This window comes from Erpetoichthys calabaricus, chromosome 4 (genome assembly GCF_900747795.2).
Source record: "Erpetoichthys calabaricus chromosome 4, fErpCal1.3, whole genome shotgun sequence".
In the NCBI taxonomy this organism is placed as follows: domain Eukaryota; kingdom Metazoa; phylum Chordata; class Cladistia; order Polypteriformes; family Polypteridae; genus Erpetoichthys; species Erpetoichthys calabaricus.
The window spans coordinates 211,355,420-211,379,138 of record NC_041397.2 but is presented as its reverse complement, the minus strand read 5'-3'; the positions used below and the strand labels follow the sequence as shown (position 1 = coordinate 211,379,138).

Below are 23,719 nucleotides of genomic sequence, written 5' to 3'. Positions count from 1 at the left end.
CACCCTGAGAAATGCTTGGTCTGTCCAATGAAAACCCTAGAGAAGAATAACATTTGATTTTCAAAACTAAGTTGCTTTCCAATCGGCCCATTTGAATTTGGGGCGTATCCGTCAGTGTCTCCTCCACTAGACAGGCATTGTGCTGCTCACAGTTCACTTCGCCGCACATTTTGCAGCATGTTTTGAAGTTGTTCACCACATTCTTTAATTAAAGCAGCGTATACGTTCCATTCTTCTTTTATTTTCTGGTTGGTAACACCAAAGGCTAGGCATAGGTGGCTTATTAAAAAGCAGACATCTTCAACCTTTGTCCCTCCGCAAGCTGCTGGCTCCATGGTTGAGCCCAGCACCGCTGCTACCAACATGGAGCACAGCGCACCCACATCGGGAACTGAAACTTCAAAAGATGTAGATAAGCCTACACAATCCTCCAGTTCTGCGCCCGTGTCGGTAACTCCAAACCTCTGCCTTCAATAACATATAAAGTCCAGTCTGCCTGACTTAAATATGGATAGCCCATCCCAGCCCATTTTAATTAATTATCCCAAGCGCGCATTCGGAAAGACATTCCCAAGATGTTTTAGTGCAAGCTGGTATCAGACTCGACCATGGCTTGAATATTCTGTTGTCTGTGATAGCAGCTTTTGCTTTGCCTGCTGCAAATTTAGTGTTTCCAATTCGGACCGCGAGGGCATATTCACCAAACACGGCTACACTAATTGGAAAAAAGCTCTAAAAAAAATTTAGTCATTCTGGCACATGAGAAAAATATCACAGAAAATCTAGACATGAATGAATTTACTTCAAATTTGCCAAGAGTAACCGCAGACTGGTCCTAGATAATATCCAGGTTAAACGCTGGAAACTGATGCCCTATAGCCTCCCATGACTAAAATAAGCCACGTTTCTGTTCTTGCTCTCATATGTTGTATACATTTGACTTTATTGATATTTGCCTTGTAGATGTAGTTCTATATTTGTTCACAAAAAATAATAATACAAGTTCCATTTCCTCTGTTAATTTTATTGAACAATAGGTTAAGAGTTATGCCACAATTTTTGCTTTTATATGTTATATAAAACTATGTTGTTATTATTATTTGACCCCCCTACAAAAATGGGGATGGATGGATGTTTTTGCCCCCCCAGACAAGCCAAATGCTCACCCACACATGATGTTCTGGTCACACCTCTGGATGGTAGTCGTGGAGTCTTGGGAAGGTGTGCCTCAGCGTGACAGGCCTGGCCGTTGAGGAACCCAAGTCTTGGTCCGGTAAGGGAGCCGTACGGAGCCAGAGAATGGAAGGCAACCGGACAGTAGTAAGGTCAGCTACTGAGAGCGCGACTCTCCTGTTGCGGGGTCCAGATGGGAGAAGTAGGAGAGCCGCCAGATAAGAAGACACCTGCTTGTTTTTTTAGAGACTGCTTCCAGCATTGTTTTAACCTCATCGTTTTAAAGGATTGTTGTTTTTTTCTATTGGTTTTTAAACCTTCACTCGTTTTACTGGATTATTTATTTATTGAAGATATTTTGAATGCACTGCACTTTATTTGGACACTTTGTACACCATCCCCCTGCTCCATTTGTTATGCCTCACTGCCAAGCTCATCGGTAACATTACTGACAGTGAAGGGTTCAAGGGCTCCCAAAAAGCAAGATGGGAGCGTGGAGAACCCGCATCATCACAGTCCCACGTGGGAGACTTGTGGTCACATTAGAAAATGTGGGAGTTCAATATACAGTATGACTATTGGCACAAAATTGGCTTAAGCATAGGAAGCAAAGGGTTAGATTAAAAGTAGTGAATTGCAGGGATCTGTCCTGGGGCCACTGCTCTTTCTAAAACAATACATTTTAATATATAGAATATTCAGTATATTTAATATGTCGAATATACAGAATAAGCTGGCTGAACTTTCAGATGATACCAATTTAGGTGGAAGGACACATAATCTAGGATCAGATGAATTTCTACAGATGGACCTGGACAGAATTAAGACTTGACCAGATTTGAGGCAAATGAAATTACATATACTTACATTACTCATACTTAAAGTATTAAATTTGAATACAGAATGTGATGTTTGAAATGTACAATTTACGAAAAGGACCTAGGAGTCATAGTGGACTCTTCACTACCTAAATGAAGACAGCGTTAAAAATAATCCAATCTAATAATAAAGATGACTAATAAAATGTTGTTATATAGCATGATGCATGGAATAAGTCACAAAGAAGGGTGGTGGAAAATAGGACTTTAGGGCCTTAAAAAGCTAGACTTAATATAATTTTGGAGAAATTAGGTGAATAAAGTTAGGTGATATTAGGTGAATTGACAAGTCTTTTTTGGGCTGAATGGCCTATTCTCAGCAAATGTTCAAACAGAATTAAATTGGGGGTAAAAACAGCGGATATTAGATTTAGACACATAGCTTAGTACTTTATTCTCTGTGACAGGGCAGGGAGTTCACAAATGCAAAAGAACATAGAGAAGAGTCCTTGTTTAACAGGCCAGCTGAGGATTTTTAAATGACAAACGTGGATGTTTGCTTGGTATCCTTCCTTCCCCATAAGGAAGTAGTTTGAGAAACACCTCACAGAAAGGAAAATGGGGAGGATCCAGCACACTTTGCAATTACTATATCTCTTTACTTTATGAAAATTAATAAAAGAAAACATGGAAAATATTGCTTGAGATGGAGAACCCTGATCTAATCTAATTAGACTGATAACTTATGAAATTCTAAATAGGACACATACTGTATTTGGAAAATGAGATTGAAATAAGAATTTTCTAGTACTGTTTAATATTCAAAAAAACAATTTTGTGTGTTAAGGTTTCAGCACAACTTTAATATTAAAGTGAGATGATCTAAAATGTAGCCCTAATTTTTTACAAGGGCCCATGAGATGACACATGACTTAATTGTAATCATAATCAGACCTCTGAAGGATGAAAAGAAACACAAGCCTGATTTCTAGCAGCAAAGTGAAGAAAGAAATCATGGACTATAATAAAATTATACTTTTCTGACGTATATACTGTCAAAAAATATCTATTAAGCAATACTTTATCTATAGCCTTAACTCCATTACACATTACTTCCTGAGGTTTAATTAAATATTACACCTGTGGTATTAAGAGCCTCTTCATCCCTCTGACATTAGCAATAAAACTGCACTTGCAATCAGTTTGGTATATTATTAAAGTAATTTAAAGATATTTCAGAAGGGTTGGTGAAGTAATGAGCATACAGTCTGATATTTTCCATTTTCTTTTTTGGCTGTATGTATTCGTTTATAGCAAGGAATGTAAACCCTACATGGGCCTGGGGTGTAGGATTTCAACCTAACAGGTACTACCCACTGCTGTGCCACTCTTACAAAATAATCAAATGTAAGGTAAATTCATATCAAATGAATCCATTGTTTGAGATGGCCTGAAATTTTTTCCAACCATCTACTAATTTACAAAACATAATATTTTGAGTACAGTGGTGTGAGGAGCAATACCAAGGCAAGGATTATTGTTAACACCCTCAGAGGTGCTGCACTATGAGCCAAAATGTTCAGGAGTAGCAAAAGAATCAGATGTAAAAATCTTCAAATCTTGCTGACATGAATTCTTCACATTGCAAAAATAGCATACCAACACTAATCTGTGTGTTCAGGTGACATTTTAGCGGTGATTATGTACTGTTCAAATTAAACCAGGGTGTGACTTTTTAATAGGGGAAGTAAATTGTTTATTCATCGTTTAAGCTTGCAAAGCTTCAGTAAAAAATAGAATTGTACTTTAGTGTTATCTTTGCATACACCACCGAATTACCATACGAAAGATTTTATAATTCAAGGTATTTTTAGCATCAAAGATTAAAAAGATATCGAGCAATCCTGCTCAGTATATGTTTGTCTTTATACTTTAAACTGGAAAAGCCACCACTCTGTCACCAGTATTGTGACTTCTTACCCTGTGTGAATTTCTATTAGTTACGTATTTTTGTTACAAAATATAAAAAGGTACTGTAGAAGGCCTGTCATCTGTAATCTATTCAACATTTTTTTACTCCACTCAGCATGTCTTGCTGAGGATCATGGTTCATTTACAGCAATCATGACCAGGCATCACTTATATCTATTTCTAAATATATTGCCTAATATAAAGGAGGATGCAGTTTTAGATGCCTCATGGTGTGTTTGGTGAGTTACAGCTCTCTTATCTTGTAATGTTGTTATCTGATTACTTTGAATTATATTCTTGAATGCTTTACATGGCATTCTGAGATGATGCGGTATTTTAAGGGTACGATAAAGTTAAGTTTGATTGATTTATTAATTTATTAAATATAAATCTCTTCTGCATAAATATTTATTTTTACAATGACAAATTTATTTCCCAAAATACTGTTTATATTCTGTGAGTATAAATGTGTTTCACATTAATTCAAAAGTATAATTTTTTACATCTATATTACATGTTAAACTAATTAGAACTAATGCATGTGTATTTGCAAATGTTTTGAAGGATTCAGTCCTTGGTGTGGCTATAACCTTAGATTCTAAACAATGAAATATTAATGTGCTCTAAAACCCAAACTAGCCAACATATTTAAAAAAAAAAATAGTGAATACTAAATAAGTGCCTTTAACTGTAGTTCCATAGACTATTTAGAAACAAAGCAATATTTGCAATAGAATACTTTCTTCATTTTTGTGTTTTCCTTATAAAATTATGCGTTACAGATCAAATATATTAATTATATTCCTTAGGTGTAAATGCATACATCAAAACAAATACCCATGGCATAACCTTTACAGCATACATTTACACAATAGGAAGACACTGTAATATTTTAATATATATTTATGCAGCATGAAGCTGGCATGTGTTTTAAAATTAATTACTCATCAGCAGCACTTATGTCTGAAAATGACAAGCAGGAGTAAAGTCACACTGTTCATTCACTGAGACTGAAAAACAGATGACTCAGTCCTTGACACATAACAGATTTTTAAATAAATCCAATCATTTTTTGAGAACTCATTCATTTTTAAATATATTATCAAAACAACACTGTGGCAAATGTGTAAGATTAGTTTTTACATAGTGTGTGTGTTTTTTTTTTGGAATCATGTGTTACTAAAATGAAGATTAATGAATATAAAACATTCACGCAGAACCAGAAAATCCATAGTTTAAATTACATTTACTTTTTACAAAGCTTTTTAATAAAAAATATGTAAACAATTTATTTATTTAACCTAAGAAAAAATTATATATATATTTAGGGATTTTTTTTTCGATGTATATAATGTATTTAAAGTTATAACTTAAACTTGCCCAAGATAATTAAATATTTTAATTCTTGAACTTAAAGGTGAAAAATTCTAAATTACCTTGGGGAAACACCCAAACTTATTTATAAAAGGCTATCTTTGAGTACCCAGGAAATCTATCACAAATATGTTTTAGATGTGGGGAAAAAACTGGAGTACCCAGAGAGGAACTCACACACACACACACACACACAGAGAACACCTGACAAGATGATAGAATTTTTCCTTCATATAGCAACTGTTCAGAGTGCACACTAACTCATGTTGCCTTACAAAACAATCAAGAGTATAATCTTTTGTGTAAAACATAAGTTAAATCTCGAAATCTTCCAATTGTTAATTCTCTGTTTCATTGCAGAGGTAAAATTAAAATAAAATTTAAGCTGTCCCCACACCTTATTAAAAAGTCACACCCTTGTTTAATTTGAACAAGGAATAAACACTGGCAAAACTGATTAATGGCAGACTGATATTTATGTAATGTGAGTATATCTGGAGAATTTCAGTCAGCAAGATTTTGACTATTCGAGTATATTTTACTGTCTTGTGCAGCACCTTTATGGGTGTTAGCAATTATTGTATATTAAGGAGAATAATTCTGATTGCTCTTTTGTGGACTTTCACTAGCAGTGTTATATTTTTTAGGCAATATGTACATCAGAACTGTAGAGAAGATTATAGATGTTAACTATAACCTCCTTTCACCTTCTTTGACTTGCATCCAACACACACGAAGCTATGTAACCCAGCACTATTTTAGCATTTTTAATTGCTTATGTATGTATGTACTGTATATGAAAAGTGACACAGTCCTTCTTGTAATGCATACTTTTAAGTTTCAGATCCTCCGCCCCACTATGTACTTAAATGTAATATTTGTTCCTGGAGTGTGTAAAATGTTATATTTATTTGCATTAAACATTATCTGATATAATGCTTTTGTTTCTTCTTCATTCGATTCCACAATATTAGCAAAATCTTTCTCATTTTTGTCCACTTTGACAGTTTTCTGATATACATGTACATTTGCATCCATATATTTTTCTACAATATATTCCAATATAACAAATGTATAGTTAGTAGGACCAGTTACAGCCATGTCTTTTTATATAATAACCCCCAATTAGCTCGCTTCAGTTCTTTAGAAATTTCTCCAGTATGTAGTTACATCTTAAAAATACACACTAAGGATTTACTTAAGTATGTCTATACTAGCTTCATATTATGATCCTGGGAATTTAGTTGATTTTATCCTTTTTTAGGTTTTGAAGCACTTCCATCTCAATAATCTACAAATAATTTTGTATTATATTAATATACCCTGGTAACACTTAAGTTCTTCAAAGACGAAAACATCAGAAAAATATAACCTGAGAATATTTCCTTTATTGTATGTTATTTCCACTTTATAGTTCTTAAAGCACTTCACCGCCTTCTTGACTATTCTCTTATTAATAAAATAATGACAGAACCTCTTACAGTAAACCTTTGTATTTTCGGTGATTTTTTCTGTTTTCATTTGCTTACTTATTACAGAATTGATCGATTATTTTACACTTCCTCATCCTCATGCTTCTATTTTTTGGGATGATCATGTCCTGCATTTTATGTAAATGCATGCATTTAAATGTATCACATTACTCCTTGATCATCGCTATGCATAAAACTTTGAAGTATCCTGTCCCTTTTCAGAATTTGTAATTAATAGAAGGATAGATGTGCAGCTTTATATCTGTGGTATGCGGTCAGGATTAGTCCCCTAATATCACTACTTCTCTGTTTCTGGAGTTTGGTTTAAAGTCGGCCTGTTGGAGCTCTTCATTGTAGCCTTAAGCTTAGAGGTAACACAGCCATTGTTCGTCTCTGCAGTGTTTTCAAAACGATTGGATGATTCAAATTTTGAGAGTCAATTCTTACATTATGCATATATAAAACTGTGTCATACCTTTCTCTGCTTTTCAGGAATGGAGAGTTCTTCTATACTACTTGTGGAAAGCATACGATCTCCCTATAAAACTTAGGTCCTCTGATTTTGTTATGCAAATCAGGCCACTTTCCATCCCTTCATGTTCAGCAACACTGAACGCCAACATCAGGATTATCTTAGATCTATCACAGATGCTAGCATCCTGCAAAAAAGACTTTTTACAAATCCAAAAGTAAATCAGGGCTAACACTGTAATGGCTTCATAATACTGGTATGGATGAAACTTTATCCCTTATCCTTATTTATATGTATATGCTGTATTGCTTTTGATCCTTTGTGAAATTCTTCTTTCAGACAATGTTAGGTAAGGTTAAAAACATATGAATATCACTGTGTACCATTTAAATGTAAAGGGTAAAATATTTCCTATTCATGGTGTCTGTTCACTAAAAACAGTCACAAATGCTTTAGAAACCATTTTCCCTACGAGATTACTACCCTTTTCAAGTCACACAATTATATTCTGAACCCCAGTAGAATCATTATATCTGAATTGTTAAACCAAGTGCTCAATACAATAATTAATTCTTAATTCCTTCTACAAGTACAGTATGCATGATTATACTTACCCCTTTAGAATCAATTACACCTGTCTTTGAATTAAATTTTACTGTCTTTAGCCGTGCTCTTTCCTTTCTTTCCACTCTGACAACAGAAAAAAAAAATAGATTAATCATATGAAAAAAATCCTTTTTTAAACAACACCCAACTACAACTTCAATTAACATTTTAACTGGACTGAATACATATATATGGTACTGAAAATTATTAATAAAACCAGTTTTGATAACTACTGAATTGTTCACATTGTAGTCTGTACAAAATCCTGAAGTAAGTCCAGTCTTCGTCATAGAGGGTCACAGCGCCTACATGCTCTCACTCCAGTTTCTTAGTCTGATGTCACACCTTGATGTTAAACGTCTCATCACTCCAAGTCACCTGCTGTCACAAATTAATAACAGTGTGACTCTTTTTAATTCAATTTATGTTAATTTAATATCCAATTATGTGTCATAGGTTAATTTGATTATGATTATTACTGATATATATATTAAAACAAATTACAGAGGTGAATCGATATATATACAGTTTATATATACAGCATATATTTTACTAAAGAAATGTATGCCTCATTTTCATCATTATGATACAGGCAACTGTTCTTTCACTCATTTATTAGTATGTCCGTTTTATACAGAAACATTTGCTAGTCTTTTAATAAAATCAAATATTTAAATATAAAGAAATTGTGCTTTCAGATGTCCTTTCACTATTTTCTTAATCCCTGGACAGACTAGAGAAGATCTTTGGAAATTAATTTTTCTGCATTGTTTAATTTGTCAGCATTATTTCAGACATTGTAGGCACAAGAAATAGCTTGTGTATTCTATTTGTGACATACTTTGTACTTAAGCCACTGGTAAAAATGCACATTTTTTAATAGTCAGTCATACCTTTTAAAGTTAAAAAAAAAACAGGCTAAGAGTCACATTATAACAAGTTGCCTAAAATTTCCATTAACACAACGGACATCATGAAGTTACATAAAACAAAAAACTTATACTGTACTTAGGAGTTAACTAAGGTAATTGGAATTATTTCTTTAATTGTAATTGATGTTTTCATGTGTTTAGCTTATACAGTACATACTATGTTAAGGATGAAAACAATCATATGTCTCAGTTTTTCAGAGCAGTACTGTGTGGGGATTTTGTCAAAGAGAATATTCATAGTTTTTTTTTTAACATCTTGTTACCTCTTCAATGCTTTATCACACAGAACATGATGATTCATTTTTCAGATTAAGGCGGGGGTTGGACTATAGCATAATGTAATCAGGCAAGAATCTCTGAAATTAGTCCGGTCATTACCACAATGACTGACTTGACATATATAAATTGATTGCAGTTTTTTTCTATAGCTTAGATTAGTGTTTCTCAAACTTGGTCCTGGGAACCCCCTGTGGCTGCAGGTTTTTGTTCCAACCAGCTTCTGTTTTTAATTGGACTCCTGGGCTAATTAAGTGAACTGTTATTTCCCAAGTTCTGTGTTTTGGGAACAATATAGAAATTAGAAAACTACATTTGCTAAAAAAAATATTAAAATGTACCAAGCAGTTATATGGGAATAATGTATTTTTTCTTTTTAACAGTATTTTCATCTTGATTTTCATTCTGTGTTCTAATTTTTTAATGAATCCATTATTTACTAATTAGTGGGTCTGACACTAAAGTAGTTGCAGCCTTTGATTATTCAGTGTTGTTTGCCAGTGTGTGCTCTGCTCGTTTTTAATTGTCTTTAATAAGATACAACGAAGGGAGAAAACTGCACAGAGAAAGGACAAAATATAATGAAATCAACAAAAAAGAGTTAAGCATTTAAATCTATAGCAAAAATAAAAATATTTCTAAATGTCTTATAAATGTAAAAATCATTCTGCTATGCTTTTCTGAATGTCGCATGAAAGAAAAAAAAATACCAGCTAATTAAACGAGATCAGTGTTATCAGGTGTTGTCGCTGATGATGAATCTGGCTGGAACAAAAACCTGCAGTCCCCGGGACCAAGTTTGGGAAACATTGGCTTAGATCAGGGGTGTCGAACTCCGGTTCCTGGAGGGCCGCAGTGGCAATAGGTTTTCATTCTAACCCTTTTCCTAATCAGTGAGTAGTTTTCACTGCTAATTAACTCCTTTTCCCTTCATTTCAATAGCCCTGTTTTTAAGGAGTCAGTCCTCTGAATTGATTCCTTTCTTCATTAAATGGCAGCCAAACAGAAATGAGACGTGAAACGAACCAACAGATGACCAGCTAAACTGGGATTTCAAACTCCAACCAGTCTCTTAATGAGAAGCTGATTCTTGCTGTTAATTAAGCCCGTTATTTATTTCAATGGCTTGTTGCTGCTCTCATTCTGCCACAGCAGACATTTCCATCCATCCATTTTCCAACCCGCTGAATCCGAAAACAGGGTCACGGGGCACAAGGCAGGAACCAATCCTGGGCAGGGTGCCAACCCACCGCAGGACACACACAAACACACCAAGCACACACTAGGGCCAATTTAGAATCGCCAATCCACCTAACCTGCATGTCTTTGGACTGTGGGAGGAAACCGGAGCGCCCGGAGGAAACACACGCAGAGAACATGCAAACTCCACACAGGGAGGACCTGGGAAGCGAACCCAGGTCCCCAGGTCTCCCAACTGCGAGGCAGCAGCGCTACCCACTGTGCCACCGTGCCGCCCGCAGACATTTCCAAATCTGTTAATTTTTACTGTTTTTCTAAGAACACCAACAAAATGTTTTGATGACCTGAGAGATCAACCTTACTGAGACCTTCACCTTTATTTATTTTCAGATATTGTGTGGGCACATGTGAGCTGGCCATATGGTGGCTTGTTTGATGTGTCATTATTGTTTGGCTACTAATTAAGGAACTAATTAAGGAAAAAGAGACAATTAAGGGGCCTGAGTCAAGTTAATTAAAACTAAAGCAAAAGAAGTTGATTAGCGGTAAAAGCGGCTCACTAATGAAGAAGATGGTTAGAATGAAAACATGCAGCCACTGCAGCTCTCGAAGACCAGAGTTCGACACCTGTGGCTTAGATGAATATATACAACATTACAGTAGTACAGCATTTCTCTTGCCATGCACTGACATCATATATATTTTAAGGAAAGGGATTCTGATCAAATCTTTATCTCTATCAATTATTTAACCAAACCTCCACAGCACGTGTGGTTATGGGTTACCTGGGAGTAAAATGAAAGAAAACTGGTGTCTGAGACAGATGTGAGAAAATACATTTAGGAAGGCACCCCCAGAGATTGAGCTTTTCAAAATACTGTACTGATATACCTGTAACTGTGTTTTCATTTCTATTTATGAAAAATGTGCATTAATTTTGGGGTACTGAGATATTCTTTATGAATGAATTATATACAGTAATCCCTCGCTATATCGCACTTTGCCTTTCGCGGCTTCACTCCAACGCGGATTTTATATGTAAGCATATTTAAATATATATCGCGGATTTTTCGCTGCTTCGCGGGTTTCTGCGGACAAAGGGTCTTTTAATTTCTGGTACATGCTTCCTCAGTTGGTTTGCCCAGTTGATTTCATACAAGGGACGCTATTGGCAGATGGCTGAGAAGCTACCCAACTTACTTTCTCTCTCTCTCTCTCTCTTGCGCTGACGTAGGGGGGTGTGAGCAGGGGGGCTGTTCGCACACCTAGACGATACGGACGCTCGTCTAAAAATGCTGAAAGATTATCTTCACGTTTCTATCTTTTGTGCAGCTGCAGCTGCTTCCTGAAACGACATGCTGAACGGTGCTTCGCATACTTAAAAGCACAAAGGGCACGTATTGATTTTTTTATCTGTCTCTCTCTATCTCTCTCTCTCTCTCTCTCTGCTCCTGACGGAGGGGGTGTGAGCTGCCGCTTTCAACAGCTTTGTGCCGTGGTGCTTCGCATACTTAACAGCCAAACAGCACTATTGATTTGTTTGCTCCTTTGAAGAGGAAGATATGTTTGCATTCTTTTAATTGTGAGACTGAACTGTCATCTCTGTCTTGTCATGGAGCACAGTTTAAACTTTTGAAAAAGAGACAAATGTTTGTTTGCAGTGTTTGAATAACGTTCCTGTCTCTCTACAATCTCCTGTGTTTCTGCGCAAATCTGTGACCCAAGCATGACAATATAAAAATAACCATATAAACATATGGTTTCTACTTCGCGGATTTTCTTATTTCGCGGGTGGCTCTGGAACGCAACCCCTGCGATGGAGGAGGGATTATTGTATCTACTCTCTATATATAAATTCCTAAGCCTAAAAGTGCAACGATTTTATGTGATGTTTTTATGTCACTTCTTTGTCATACTTTAAATCAGGCTTATTTTAAAACCTACATACAGTATATATGTTTGGTATCATTCTTTTCAGAATTTATCGAACTTTAATGTGATGTTGTTAGATTTTCAAATTGTTATTCTGCTTTTAAATAATAAACTAAAATATCAAGAACTCACGTCCTGCGAGACAAGACTTTGTGCCAAGAGATTTAACCATGTCCAGGGCTGGAAATAAAAGACAAAGAGTAGATGACAAAGACAGCTGCTGTACAGGCTTTTAAATGTTCGAAGCACCACGCGAGATGCAGATCACGCAGCACGACAGCAGCAACAAGCCAGCAGCTGATCAAGCAAAGAGGAGGTAAAAATAAAACTGTATTTGTTTCCCATTGTATCACCATTTAAGAGGGGGTTTCAGAAGAGCAACCGCATCTCCTTGGGGTGCGTTCAGCCCCCCTCTTCACAATACGAGCATCAGAGAATCAAAATGGCTGGCGTGTAGCACAGAAAAGGGGGTTGGCGAGCTAAGTGAGCAGGGGGTAATCCCCCTAGTGTATATATATATATATATATATATATATATATACTGTATATATATATATATATATATATATATATATATATATATATATATATTATATATATATACAGTATATTCTTTATTTTCCAAATTTTTCTTTATTTATTTACATTTTTCAAATTACAGTTTTACTCATGTTTATTTTCTCATGTTTGGAAATAAATTTAACATATCTAAGAAAACAAGCAAACAAAATTAATAACATTATATTAATTTTACGAAGAACACGAAATTCAGCTTGACAAAACCCATTAATTCTATTCACCTAATATTGCCAAAAAAGTAGAGTTTTGGAGATCCCTAGGGTCTTAGTGTCTGTCACACTACTTAAGTCGCTTACTCTATATGTTATAGTATATGGTTCTCTATGCAAAGAAAAACTTTTTACTATTTCTGCAAAATTTACTTTTAACAATTTTCCATCTGTGTTCTTTCTCACGTAACAGCTTAGATGCAGTGTACTAATATCCTTTATACTTATGAACAGTTCAATCAGGTCACCACGTAATCTCTAATTGGTTAAACTGAACAGACCCAATTCCTTCACTATTTCCTTACACCTTGGAGTACTGGTATCAGTCTAATTGCGATCTCTGGACTATCTACAGTACTCCAGATGAGGCCTCACTAGTACATTCTACTATATATCTTAAGCATAACCTTCTTTGATTTGCACTACCCACATATGCCATATTTTGAGCAACATAATTTCTTTTTCTTTTACTTGAAAGCACTTCCCAACTGTTAAGGGTCAGAAATAAGGATCCTCTGTCTCCATTTATCATTGTCTGCACATCGTCCGCCCTCAGACCCAGTGCCTCCAAATTTCTTATCACCAGCTATCTCCATGTAAGCCTCTGTCTTTCTCTTAGTCTTCTTTCTTTCAGTGATACCTCAACCATACACCTCAACCTACTTTCCACAACTTTCTCCATAACACATTTGACCCCTGCAAACTTGCTCATCCATTTTACATTTCTCTTAAAGATATCCCAGCAGTCACTGCAGCATACACATTTTTGATTTCTTGAGCAATTCCTTCTTTATCTTACTAATGACTCAAGTTTCACAGCTATACAGCAAAACTGCTTGAACTGCTGTCTTATATAAATTATATTAAAGTTTTTGTGGTAGTGTTATTTACAATTCCTCTAACTCCCTTCTATTATACCTATCATGCTCTGACTTCATATTTTATTGCTATTTCACAACCACCTCTGGCCTCAGACACTGAGTCTAGATATTTGATGTGGTTCATTAGTCTTAGTTCTGCATTTCTTCTGGCTATAACTCTAATCCATTCAACTTCCCCTTTATTGAACAAGATAACTTTTTTATGGCACTTTTTTATTCTTAATCCTTTGTGTTCCTTGGCTTCTTGCTAATTGCATACTTTTCTGTGTAGTTCATCTTCCATTTTTGCTAGTATTGCTAAATTATCAGCAAAGAATAATTCCCAAAACTCTACATTTCTGATATTTTTACTTAGAACATCCATTAGCAATATACAATGGTCAAAATACAAAGAACAGACCCCTATATAAACCTTATTTTAGAAGCTCGTCATTTCTCTATGTTTTATTTGCATCACTGGGTTGCTCCTATATACAGTACATTTCCAGTACTATTCTAATAATCTTTTATTGCACCATCTTTTTCCGTGCATACTAATGGACACCTCCCTGGGCGCCATGTCATGCAGTTTCTATAAGTTTATGAATGCACAGTTTCCTTCAATTGATTTCTCTGATATTTGCTTTAAGATATTAAAATTGCATCTGTGTTTCTTTTTCCTTTTGTCAATACAAACTGAAGTATGTCAGTCTGTGTAATTTCTCTCAGGTGTTGACTGATTATTATTTTGAATACCTCATTATTATTATTTTTATTATTATTATTAGTGGTAGTAATTGAAGTGCTGCTAATAGTAGTAGTAGTATTTGCAGCACTGTGATTTTAGTCATAAATGATACACAATAGCACAACACACAAATCAGTAACATTCTTTCCGTCTAATTCAGTTTTGCTAGTGGTACACATTTACAATCATACAATATTAATAATTATTTTTAAAGGAAAAAAGAAAAAAAAATCAACCAGCTATTTGAATATTAAAACCACACATTCCAAAGGGATATTTCACCTTAAAAATACTGAGGATTAGAGTATCACATCATCATTTTTTCTGGTTATTTCTTTTCTGTGTAAGATGGCGGAATATTCTCATAATTAATTATCTATTAGACCTGAGCAATATGAAGACCACATCAAAGAAATTGTATTTGAGGAGAAAGAATGACTTTAAACCGCACAGAAATCAGTATGGCCTTAGGCCAGCAATCACTTTAAAATGTACCACTAGATCCAGGAAACAAAATTATATACCATCTAAATGGCTTTGTACTGGTAATAAAATTTAATTTAAAGAAACCTTCCTTATAAAGGTCCCTGCAAAGAAAATATGAAGAGTCTGCCGCATTGCATGCATTAAAGGAAATAATATCAACTAGGAAAATGATTTTATTTTTACATAGCTTTGTATTTATATTTGTATTTATATACTGTATTTTAAAAATATGAATTTCTTCATTATTTTTATACATCAAGTAATATAACAGGAATTTAAATGTACTAATTAAACTACACATTATAAATGAGGATATAAATAGTGCTAGACTGGACTATTTTAGAAACTGTGTGGAGGTTCAGACTTAAAAAAAAAACTGAAATTTTACAAAGAAATAATTAAATATACATCTGGGCAGTGCTGTTACCTTGTAGATCAAGTGTTCTGAGTTTGAATTCTGCACCTGTTCTTTGCCTGTATGCAGTTTGGATGTTCTTTATATGTTTATACTGACTTTTGTTTGGGTTCTTTGGTTTTGTTTGCACAAAATGTGAATATTAAAGTGATGTCATGTCCATTGCTGGGTCCTACTGTGTGCTTTACTGCCTCTAAATGGAGCTAACCTCAATTGATAATATTATGCTATTACTCATTCTAAACATCAGTTTTACTTGTCACATTATACCAATATTTAGTATTTCCTCTATATTGTCCACTAGGAGTTGCACAGTATTATAGAGTTTGCATGTTCATTTTGTGTTTCCAAGGAACTTTCTCCGTTATGCCAGTTTAATTCAAAATCTGAAAGACTTTACTAAAAACAAATTCCTTGCTAACCCTCACAAGTGTTTTATCTTATTAAATTATCTTATTAAATTAAAGACTTGCAATAATGATTGCCAAAGCAAACTGGTGTGGCAACATTGAAGAATAAAGTTAGTTAGATTTTTATCAATTCCAATTTTGTTAATTTTTTGTCTCCATTAACTATTATTTAATCTGTATTTAATGCAGACCAAGCATTTACTGTAAGTAAAAAAATGTTGACAGGAAAATGGTTGAGCTTAATGAGGAAAACTTTAGAAATACAAAATGTAAGATCACGCAACCACCTTTATTTTTTTTCAGATTTAAACAACTTGAAAATATACAATTGTCATGTAACATTTTTTACATGTCCAATAAAAATGACTTTACCAGAAAGACAACAACAGTCTTTAATAAATGTGTTCATTTTATTTTTTACACAAGAATTTGCTTAATAATAATATCTACAAGCTAGATATTGGGCAGCAGTTGAAATTCTACCATGAAAGCTATACAGATCCCAATTCGATCTAATTCTGATTGTATATCACTCCACTGGCACCTCCTAGTTTTCAGATAAGTGTGAAACATAATAAAACAATTTTAGATTTTTTTATTTTGCATGATTTTTCTTCTTCTCTTCATTGTCTAGCCTCCTTATTATATATATATATATATATATATATATATATATATATATATATATATATATATATATATATATATATATATATTGTGAAAGATTAGGGTCTCCGTGACCCCTTGAACCCTCAGACTACACGTCAGACACCAGGTACAAGTCCAAATATGAATATTTATTAGGACAATAACGTGCACAAAGCACCCTCCTCTCCACAATACTCAATAATAAATCAATAAACAATCAATAATCCTCCACACTCCCAGACGCGTTGCCACCCTTCCATCCAGCTCAGCTCAACATCTGGGATTTCCCATCGTCCTTTTATATCCCCTGACCCGGAAGTGTTTCTGTCCAATCAGTCCACAGTTCTTTTTCCCTTCCGGGTCAGGGTAAACAGTCCTTTTCTTCACCCCGGGAGCACGTCGTTCCTTCCTGTCACGTGACCGTGACGTACTCCCGGGTTATAGGGCACATAAGAGTCTACGAGCCCCCTTACAGCGACTCCCGGTGGCCCCCAAGGTATCCAGCAGGGCTGTGTATAAAAACTACATAGTCCATGAGGCCCTGCTGGAACTCGGGGCACGTCCACGCTGCTGGGAGAGCTCCTCCTGGTGGCCTGGGGGTGAGGGCCAGAGTAAAAAGCCGACAATCCTTCACAATATATATATATACACATACTGTATATATACACATACTGTATATATATATAGTAAGGAGGCTAGACAATGGAGAGAACAAGAAAAATCATGCATATATATACAACTCAACCCAGCCGGGATGCCCCTGGAATGGAAGGATGGGGGAAAGCACCTATTTGCTGACACTGCTTTCCCCAAAATGGTACATGGCAGCTCTTCTGCTGTGTGAAGGTGCCACGGATTCCTGTAGGGCAGGGGAGTTCGGTTTCTCAACCCTGTTGGGTGCCACATGGGGGAGCTGTCGAAGAACCTGGGGGCTCATACTTTCCTTTTAGCCCAGAAGTACGAGGTAGTCATGAGGACAGAAGCCCTAAAGTACTTCCGGGCTGAAGAAAATGTCAGTTCTTCATTAGACCTGGAAGTGCCAGTCAGTCACGTGGTTGGATGGACAGAAGCACTTCCGGGTCAATGACTATTTAAAGGGCTGATGAGAACCCAGCAAGAGAGCCAGAGTTGGGTGGTAGAGGACAGCTCTTGCTGGGAGGTGCGGAGGAGAGATTTGGATATTTAAATATTATTGTGTTTATTTGTTTATTGTGGTGGAGGTGCTTTGGGCACTATTTACTTGAAGAAAAGAATACTGTTTCTTAGTGTTTTAATAACATGTTGTTAGTGCTGTGTGTCAGGTTAAGCACTGGTATAGCGCCATCTAGTGGTATATATATATATATATATATATATATAAAAAGTCAAATTGTGTATGTATGTACTGTATGTTCCAGCATCATATCCGAACAGCTGGAGCGATTTTCATGAAACTTGGTACACATGTTTCTCAATGGTCGACCAAAAATACTGTAGGGTGAAATCAGCCCTAACCCACCCCCTTCTGGGTAGGGGGTGGTGATCTTATGGTCTTGTATGCATGTTATCATTCAGTTGACACTCAGAACGACCACTAGAGACCGAACTGGAGGTAACTGCCAGCATTCTTTATGTTTGAGCAGCACCGTGCCCCTGTTATATAAATATATGAGAGTTATAAAGAAAAAGAGAAAAAGTTGAATGTTTTCAGTTTATGCAAACAGAGATTAAAAGGTGACATGACTGAAGTGTTAAAACGTGTGAAAAGAACAGGAGCAGTGGACCTGTGCTATTGCTTTAAAATGATTTTTTCAATAAAAAAATGGAGACACATTTGGAAACTTGTTTTTGGAAGATTTTACACAAGGCAGGTGTGTGGGGTGAGTCAATAGGGTAACTGTCTCAAGCACCACTTTGGTAAGGGCAAAATTTTCATACAAAGGTGTTTTTTAACAATACAAAATATTAGTAATACAAAAAAAAAGAGTTAACTACGGAACTAAGAATTATATATCATATCCCTAATTTATATACTGCCTTTTAAAATTGTAAGAAATATTTAATTTCAAATGTTTAAATCTTTTCAGAGTTGATCTTCAAATATAATTTTGTGCATATTAATTTTCATTTTGTAAAAATGTTATTAATCTTTCTGTTACAGATACAATGTCTGTACAATGTTGCAGACGTTAGGAAGTTTTTCTTCACATAAAAAAGCCATAGACACACGGAACAAATTACCAAGTAGTATGGTTGAGAGTAGGATTGTGGGGACCTTCAAAACTCAGATTAATGACCTCTTCTTGCTAAAATGATTCTAGTGTTCTAATATTCCATATGGCACAGGTAGGAAGGTGTGATTTGAACTTCAGATTTTTTTTATTATTGTTTGGTAGTTTTTGCACATCTTAGATTAATTAACATTCTCATGCAGTATATATTTTACTTTCAAATCTTCAACAAAATAAGCTTGGCTTAAAAAATGATGTTGACAGAACTTGAAGATCTTTCATTAATTTTAAATAGCTTCTATAAAGTGGATTTATTTCATAGAACTGGTGCAGGTGTTGAATTAAATTCATAAAACACACGCAGGTATTTATTTTCAGGTTTTCTTTGCTGCATAGGAATTATGTTAATTATCTGTCACAGCTGTACTCATTCAGACCAGATTACCTGCTTTTTAAAATCCATGTTAGTAAATGTTACAGATCGGTATTAAACAAGCAGGGTTGACTACAAACTCAAAATAAGACAATAACAAGATGCTCTTTTCCAAACTTGATTAAGTTGGACTCTATAATTTAAAGATAAATACAGGACCACAAGTAGTCAACATTAAAAGAAAAAATGAATTCAATGCAGGAGTAAGCTTCTAACTAAAACTTTAGTTGCAATGGAAATCTGGACCCACCATTCTCCCCCAAGCATGTGATGGAATATCCCTAACATAATAAATACAAAAACTAGTAAAAGAAGAGCAAATTAGATAGATAGATAGATAGATAGATAGATAGATAGATAGATAGATAGATAGATAGATAGATAGATAGATAGATAGATAGATAGATAGATAGATAGATAGATAGATAGATAGATAGATAGATAGATAGATAGATACTTTATTAATCCCCAAGGGGAAATTCACATACTCCAGCAGCAGCATACTGATAAAAACAATATTAATTAAAGAATGAAAAAAATGCAGTGCAAGTTAAAAAGTGCAAGGTGGAGACTGCGAGGCAGGTATAACAGTCAATAACATTGTATATTGTTAACATTTACCGCCTCCTGGTGGAATTAAAGAGTCGCATAGTGTGGGGGAGGAACGATCTCCTCAGTCTGTCAGTGGTACTGGACAGTGACAACAGTCTGTCGCTGAAGCTGCTCCCCTGTCTGGAGATGATACTGTTCAGTGGATGCAGTGGATTCTCCATGATTGACAGGAGCCTGCTCCGCCACAGATGTCAAACTGTGCAGCTCCGTGACTACAATAGAGCCTGCCTTCCTCACCAGTTTGTCCAGGCGTGAGTCGTCCCTCTTCTTTATGCTGCCTCCCCAGCACACCACCGTGTAGAAGAGGGCGCTCGCCACAACCGTCTGATAGAACATCTGCAGCATCTTAGTGCAGATTCTGAAGGACGCCAGCCTTCTAAGGAAGTATAGTCGGCTCTGTCCTCTCTTGCACAGAGCATCAGTATTGGCAGTTCAGTCCAGTTTATCATCCAGCTGCATTCCCAGGTATTTATAGGTCTGTACCCTCTGCACACAGTCACCTCTGATAACCATGGGGTCCGGGATGGGCCTGGGCCTCCTAAAATCCACCACCAGCTCTTTGGTTTTGCCGGTGTTCAGTTGTAGGTGGTTTGAGTCACACCATTTAACAAAGTCCTTGAATAGGTTCCTATACTCCTCCTCCTGCCCACTCCTGATGCAGCCCACGATAGCAGTGTTGTCAGCGAACTTTTGCATGTGGCAGGACTCCGAGTTGTATTGGAAGTCCGATGTATATAGACTGAACAGGACCGGAGAAAGCACAGTCAATTAAATAAGCTGCTACATAAAAGATATGAAAAACTCTCATTAAGAGAGGTTTCCTGTGAAAATGTGAAAGCACTACACTTTTCTTAGACCAGAATTAGGAACCCCAGCAAATGAATACTCATGTGGAATCCATAGCTTAGTATGAGATAGATAGATAGATAGATAGATAGATAGATAGATAGATAGATAGATAGATAGATAGATAGATAGATAGATAGATAGATAGATAGATAGATAGATAGATAGATAGATAGATAGATAGATAGATAGATAGATTCAAGAGGAAACTACTGTGGTATAGCAACAGAACCCAAAAGCTACACAGGATGAAACTGCAAGATTAAGAAATAAAAATAAACAATAAAAAACATAGTCTACCATAAGGATGGCTGTAGTATCTAAAGGTATATGGTAAAAAAGAACCTAGTTTTCCGAGAGCACTGTGGTAGAACTAGTTTTAGGCTGGGGGTGGTCCACATGTTCAGCAAGGTGTAATATTTTTAAGCATTTAATTTGGACATTTAGCATTTAGCCGATACATATAGCATTTAAGTGTGACATTCAGCTTTTATGTGCAACATTTAGTAGAGACATTTACCATTTTCGTTAGATATTTACCGAGAGAGCTCCAGGTTTGTGTTCCCATGGACATTCTCTTTCTGAATCTCTGACTAAAAAAGTGTATCTAATCTAATTAAATCGAATTTAAGTTGGACATTTAGCAGAGGCATTTACCATTTAGGTAAAATATTTGCCATTTAAACAAGTGAGTTCACGTTTTGCACCTCAAAAACGTACAGATTTGACAAAAAGAGTGTATTTTTAAATTTGGCACAGTGTCAATGTACAATAAATGAAGGTACAAAAAACAAGTACCGCATTTTACAAACAGCACCCCATAGTCTTGAACTTTTTAAAAAGAACATTGTGGAAGAAATGCACCCTAGTATTGGCTGAACTATTCTTATCTGTGACTGTGTATTTGAGGTTCTATGTAAATGCTGACATTTTAAGTGGTCTGTAATTAATTGGATTTGCTAAATGGATTTCTCTATTTTGAAATATATGCAATATAGCTGTCCAGAGGTACATAGTGGTGGCTTAGAATATTTTCATCCGCGAAGAAGCTGAAAGTTTTAAGAGGGTGGCACACAAAATTTTCATTTGATTTTTCCTAACTATCTTGACCATTCACCTTATTGTGTAAAATTAAGTATTAAGAAATATGAACCTATAATATCTGGAAACTGGAAATGACATGAAGGTCCCTCAGCAAATGGTGAGGAGAAAATACTAGTAAGGTGTATGCATGCGTAGATCCTGTGTTTTCTTTCATGGGCATTCCTAGATTTTATAAACTTGTATAAAATGTGAACTTTTAAACACACGATTTTTACAGTAACATAATGTGATGTGCCAGTCGTCTCTATTCAGTACAACAGACTGCATTTTTATTTTAAAAAAGTCTATTGAGCACTAGCAGTATTGTATTAACCATTCCAGCAATTTCCAAATATAACTGGAAAAATAATGATTATTTAAAAAAAGTATGAGTATTATAGCTGGTTCCTGTGCAGTATCATTTTAAAATGTTTGTATAATCACAAAGGAAAGTGCAAGTGATACAAGTATTTCTGTGCCACACAATCAGAAATAAAGATTTTTTTTTATTTTAGCATTTTAGGAATCAATAGATTCATGTATTAAAGACTGGTAAACCTCACATTAAAGTGTAGTTATTTCATTTCTGTACTTTAACATATAAACATCATATGAATGCCTGTTTAAAATTATATCTATTACCTTCTGCTGTTAATCCTGTAACTGTTCCTTAATGCTATTTAGTATTTTTATGATAATAACACATTTTATTTACATTTTTTTTAGATTCTTTAAATTAAGTTAGTTTTTAATTCTTTCTCATTTTAAGAGTTATTTATCTACAAGTGTAAAATTAAATCAGTCAGAGGATTTTAGGTTCCTTAATTATTAATTACTGTACAGCTCTTCATGAGTGAGAACAAAGAAAACTAAAAGAATATGCAAACAACTAAAAACAACAACCAGAGCAGAAATGCCATCACAATTTCCTGAAATTAAGAGCAGCATTGACTTAAAATTAACATACTTTGGAATATTAGAATTCCAAACTATGGTAATCCAGCATTTGAAGTCACATGTCTCCCACTGGAAAAAGGCTTAAATTGGACATTCTGGAAGACAGTGAAGTGTCTACCTTATTGTTGCATGTCAGCACTAATTACATCTATTTGCAGCAATCAAAGAGGAATTTCATATCTTAATGTACCAAAGCTAAAAGAAATTGTAATTTAATTGTGTCTGGCTCCTTACCAAATTATATAGAGAGGATGTTATTTTATGGCAGACTGCATTCCATTCACTGCTGGTTAGAAACCTGGTGTTCAAATAAAAGACTTGCCTTTGTGAATAACTGGAATGATTTTTAGGCAAGGTCTTGACTTTTTAGGGTAGATGGTCTTCATCATAATTTTGTGGGGGTGTCTTGAGAATATGGCAGCAAAACAGTCTAGCTGACTGATTAGAATACCATCCAGGCTACAGCCTTGTGTTCTTAAATCACAGCCTGTTGTTTATCCCACCTGTTACTATCCTGTTGCTACTTCCCAGAGTCCCTGTTTTGGAACATCTGTTAAATTTAGTCTTGAAGCAAAATCAAAATCATTTGATAACCAAAGGATAAAGAGCCTTATTAGGCCAAGAGTTAAAAACAGATTCTCTACTAAGGCAACCATATTAGTAATTTAACTCAAATTAAAACAATAAATACAAGTACAAAAACAACCTTGCAGTTTAAAATGCTGCTTCCTAAACAGTCACTCTATCTCTATATATAAAATTCAACATCTGTCTGTCTGTGTATCTGTAAGCATGTTCGCTTTCACGAGAGAACTACTTAACAGATTTAGATCAGGTTTTTTCTAGAATTTGCTTGAACATTTTGGTTGATTTTGTGACTTCTCTCATCACTCTAAGATTTATAGTTTGCTTGCAGGAGAGATATATTTGCGCTAATCTGACACAGAGGCTGCAGGCCGAGGGGATGGAGAAGCATGACGTCAGGAGCGGGAAGTCA

The 23,719-nt window shown here is 35.3% G+C and overlaps 1 protein-coding gene across 37 annotated transcripts in view; it reads right to left on the bottom strand.

The window, feature by feature from the left end:
- dlg2 (discs, large homolog 2 (Drosophila)) overlaps positions 1-23,719 on the bottom strand; it is a 1,641,316-nt gene that overhangs the window by 70,040 nt on the left and 1,547,557 nt on the right. For all 37 annotated transcript variants that reach the window (XM_051926947.1, XM_051926951.1, XM_051926957.1 and 34 more), the window contains one exon: positions 7,895-7,970. In XM_051926947.1, the coding sequence (XP_051782907.1) occupies positions 7,895-7,970 (76 nt within the window). The remainder of the gene's footprint in view (positions 1-7,894; positions 7,971-23,719) is intronic.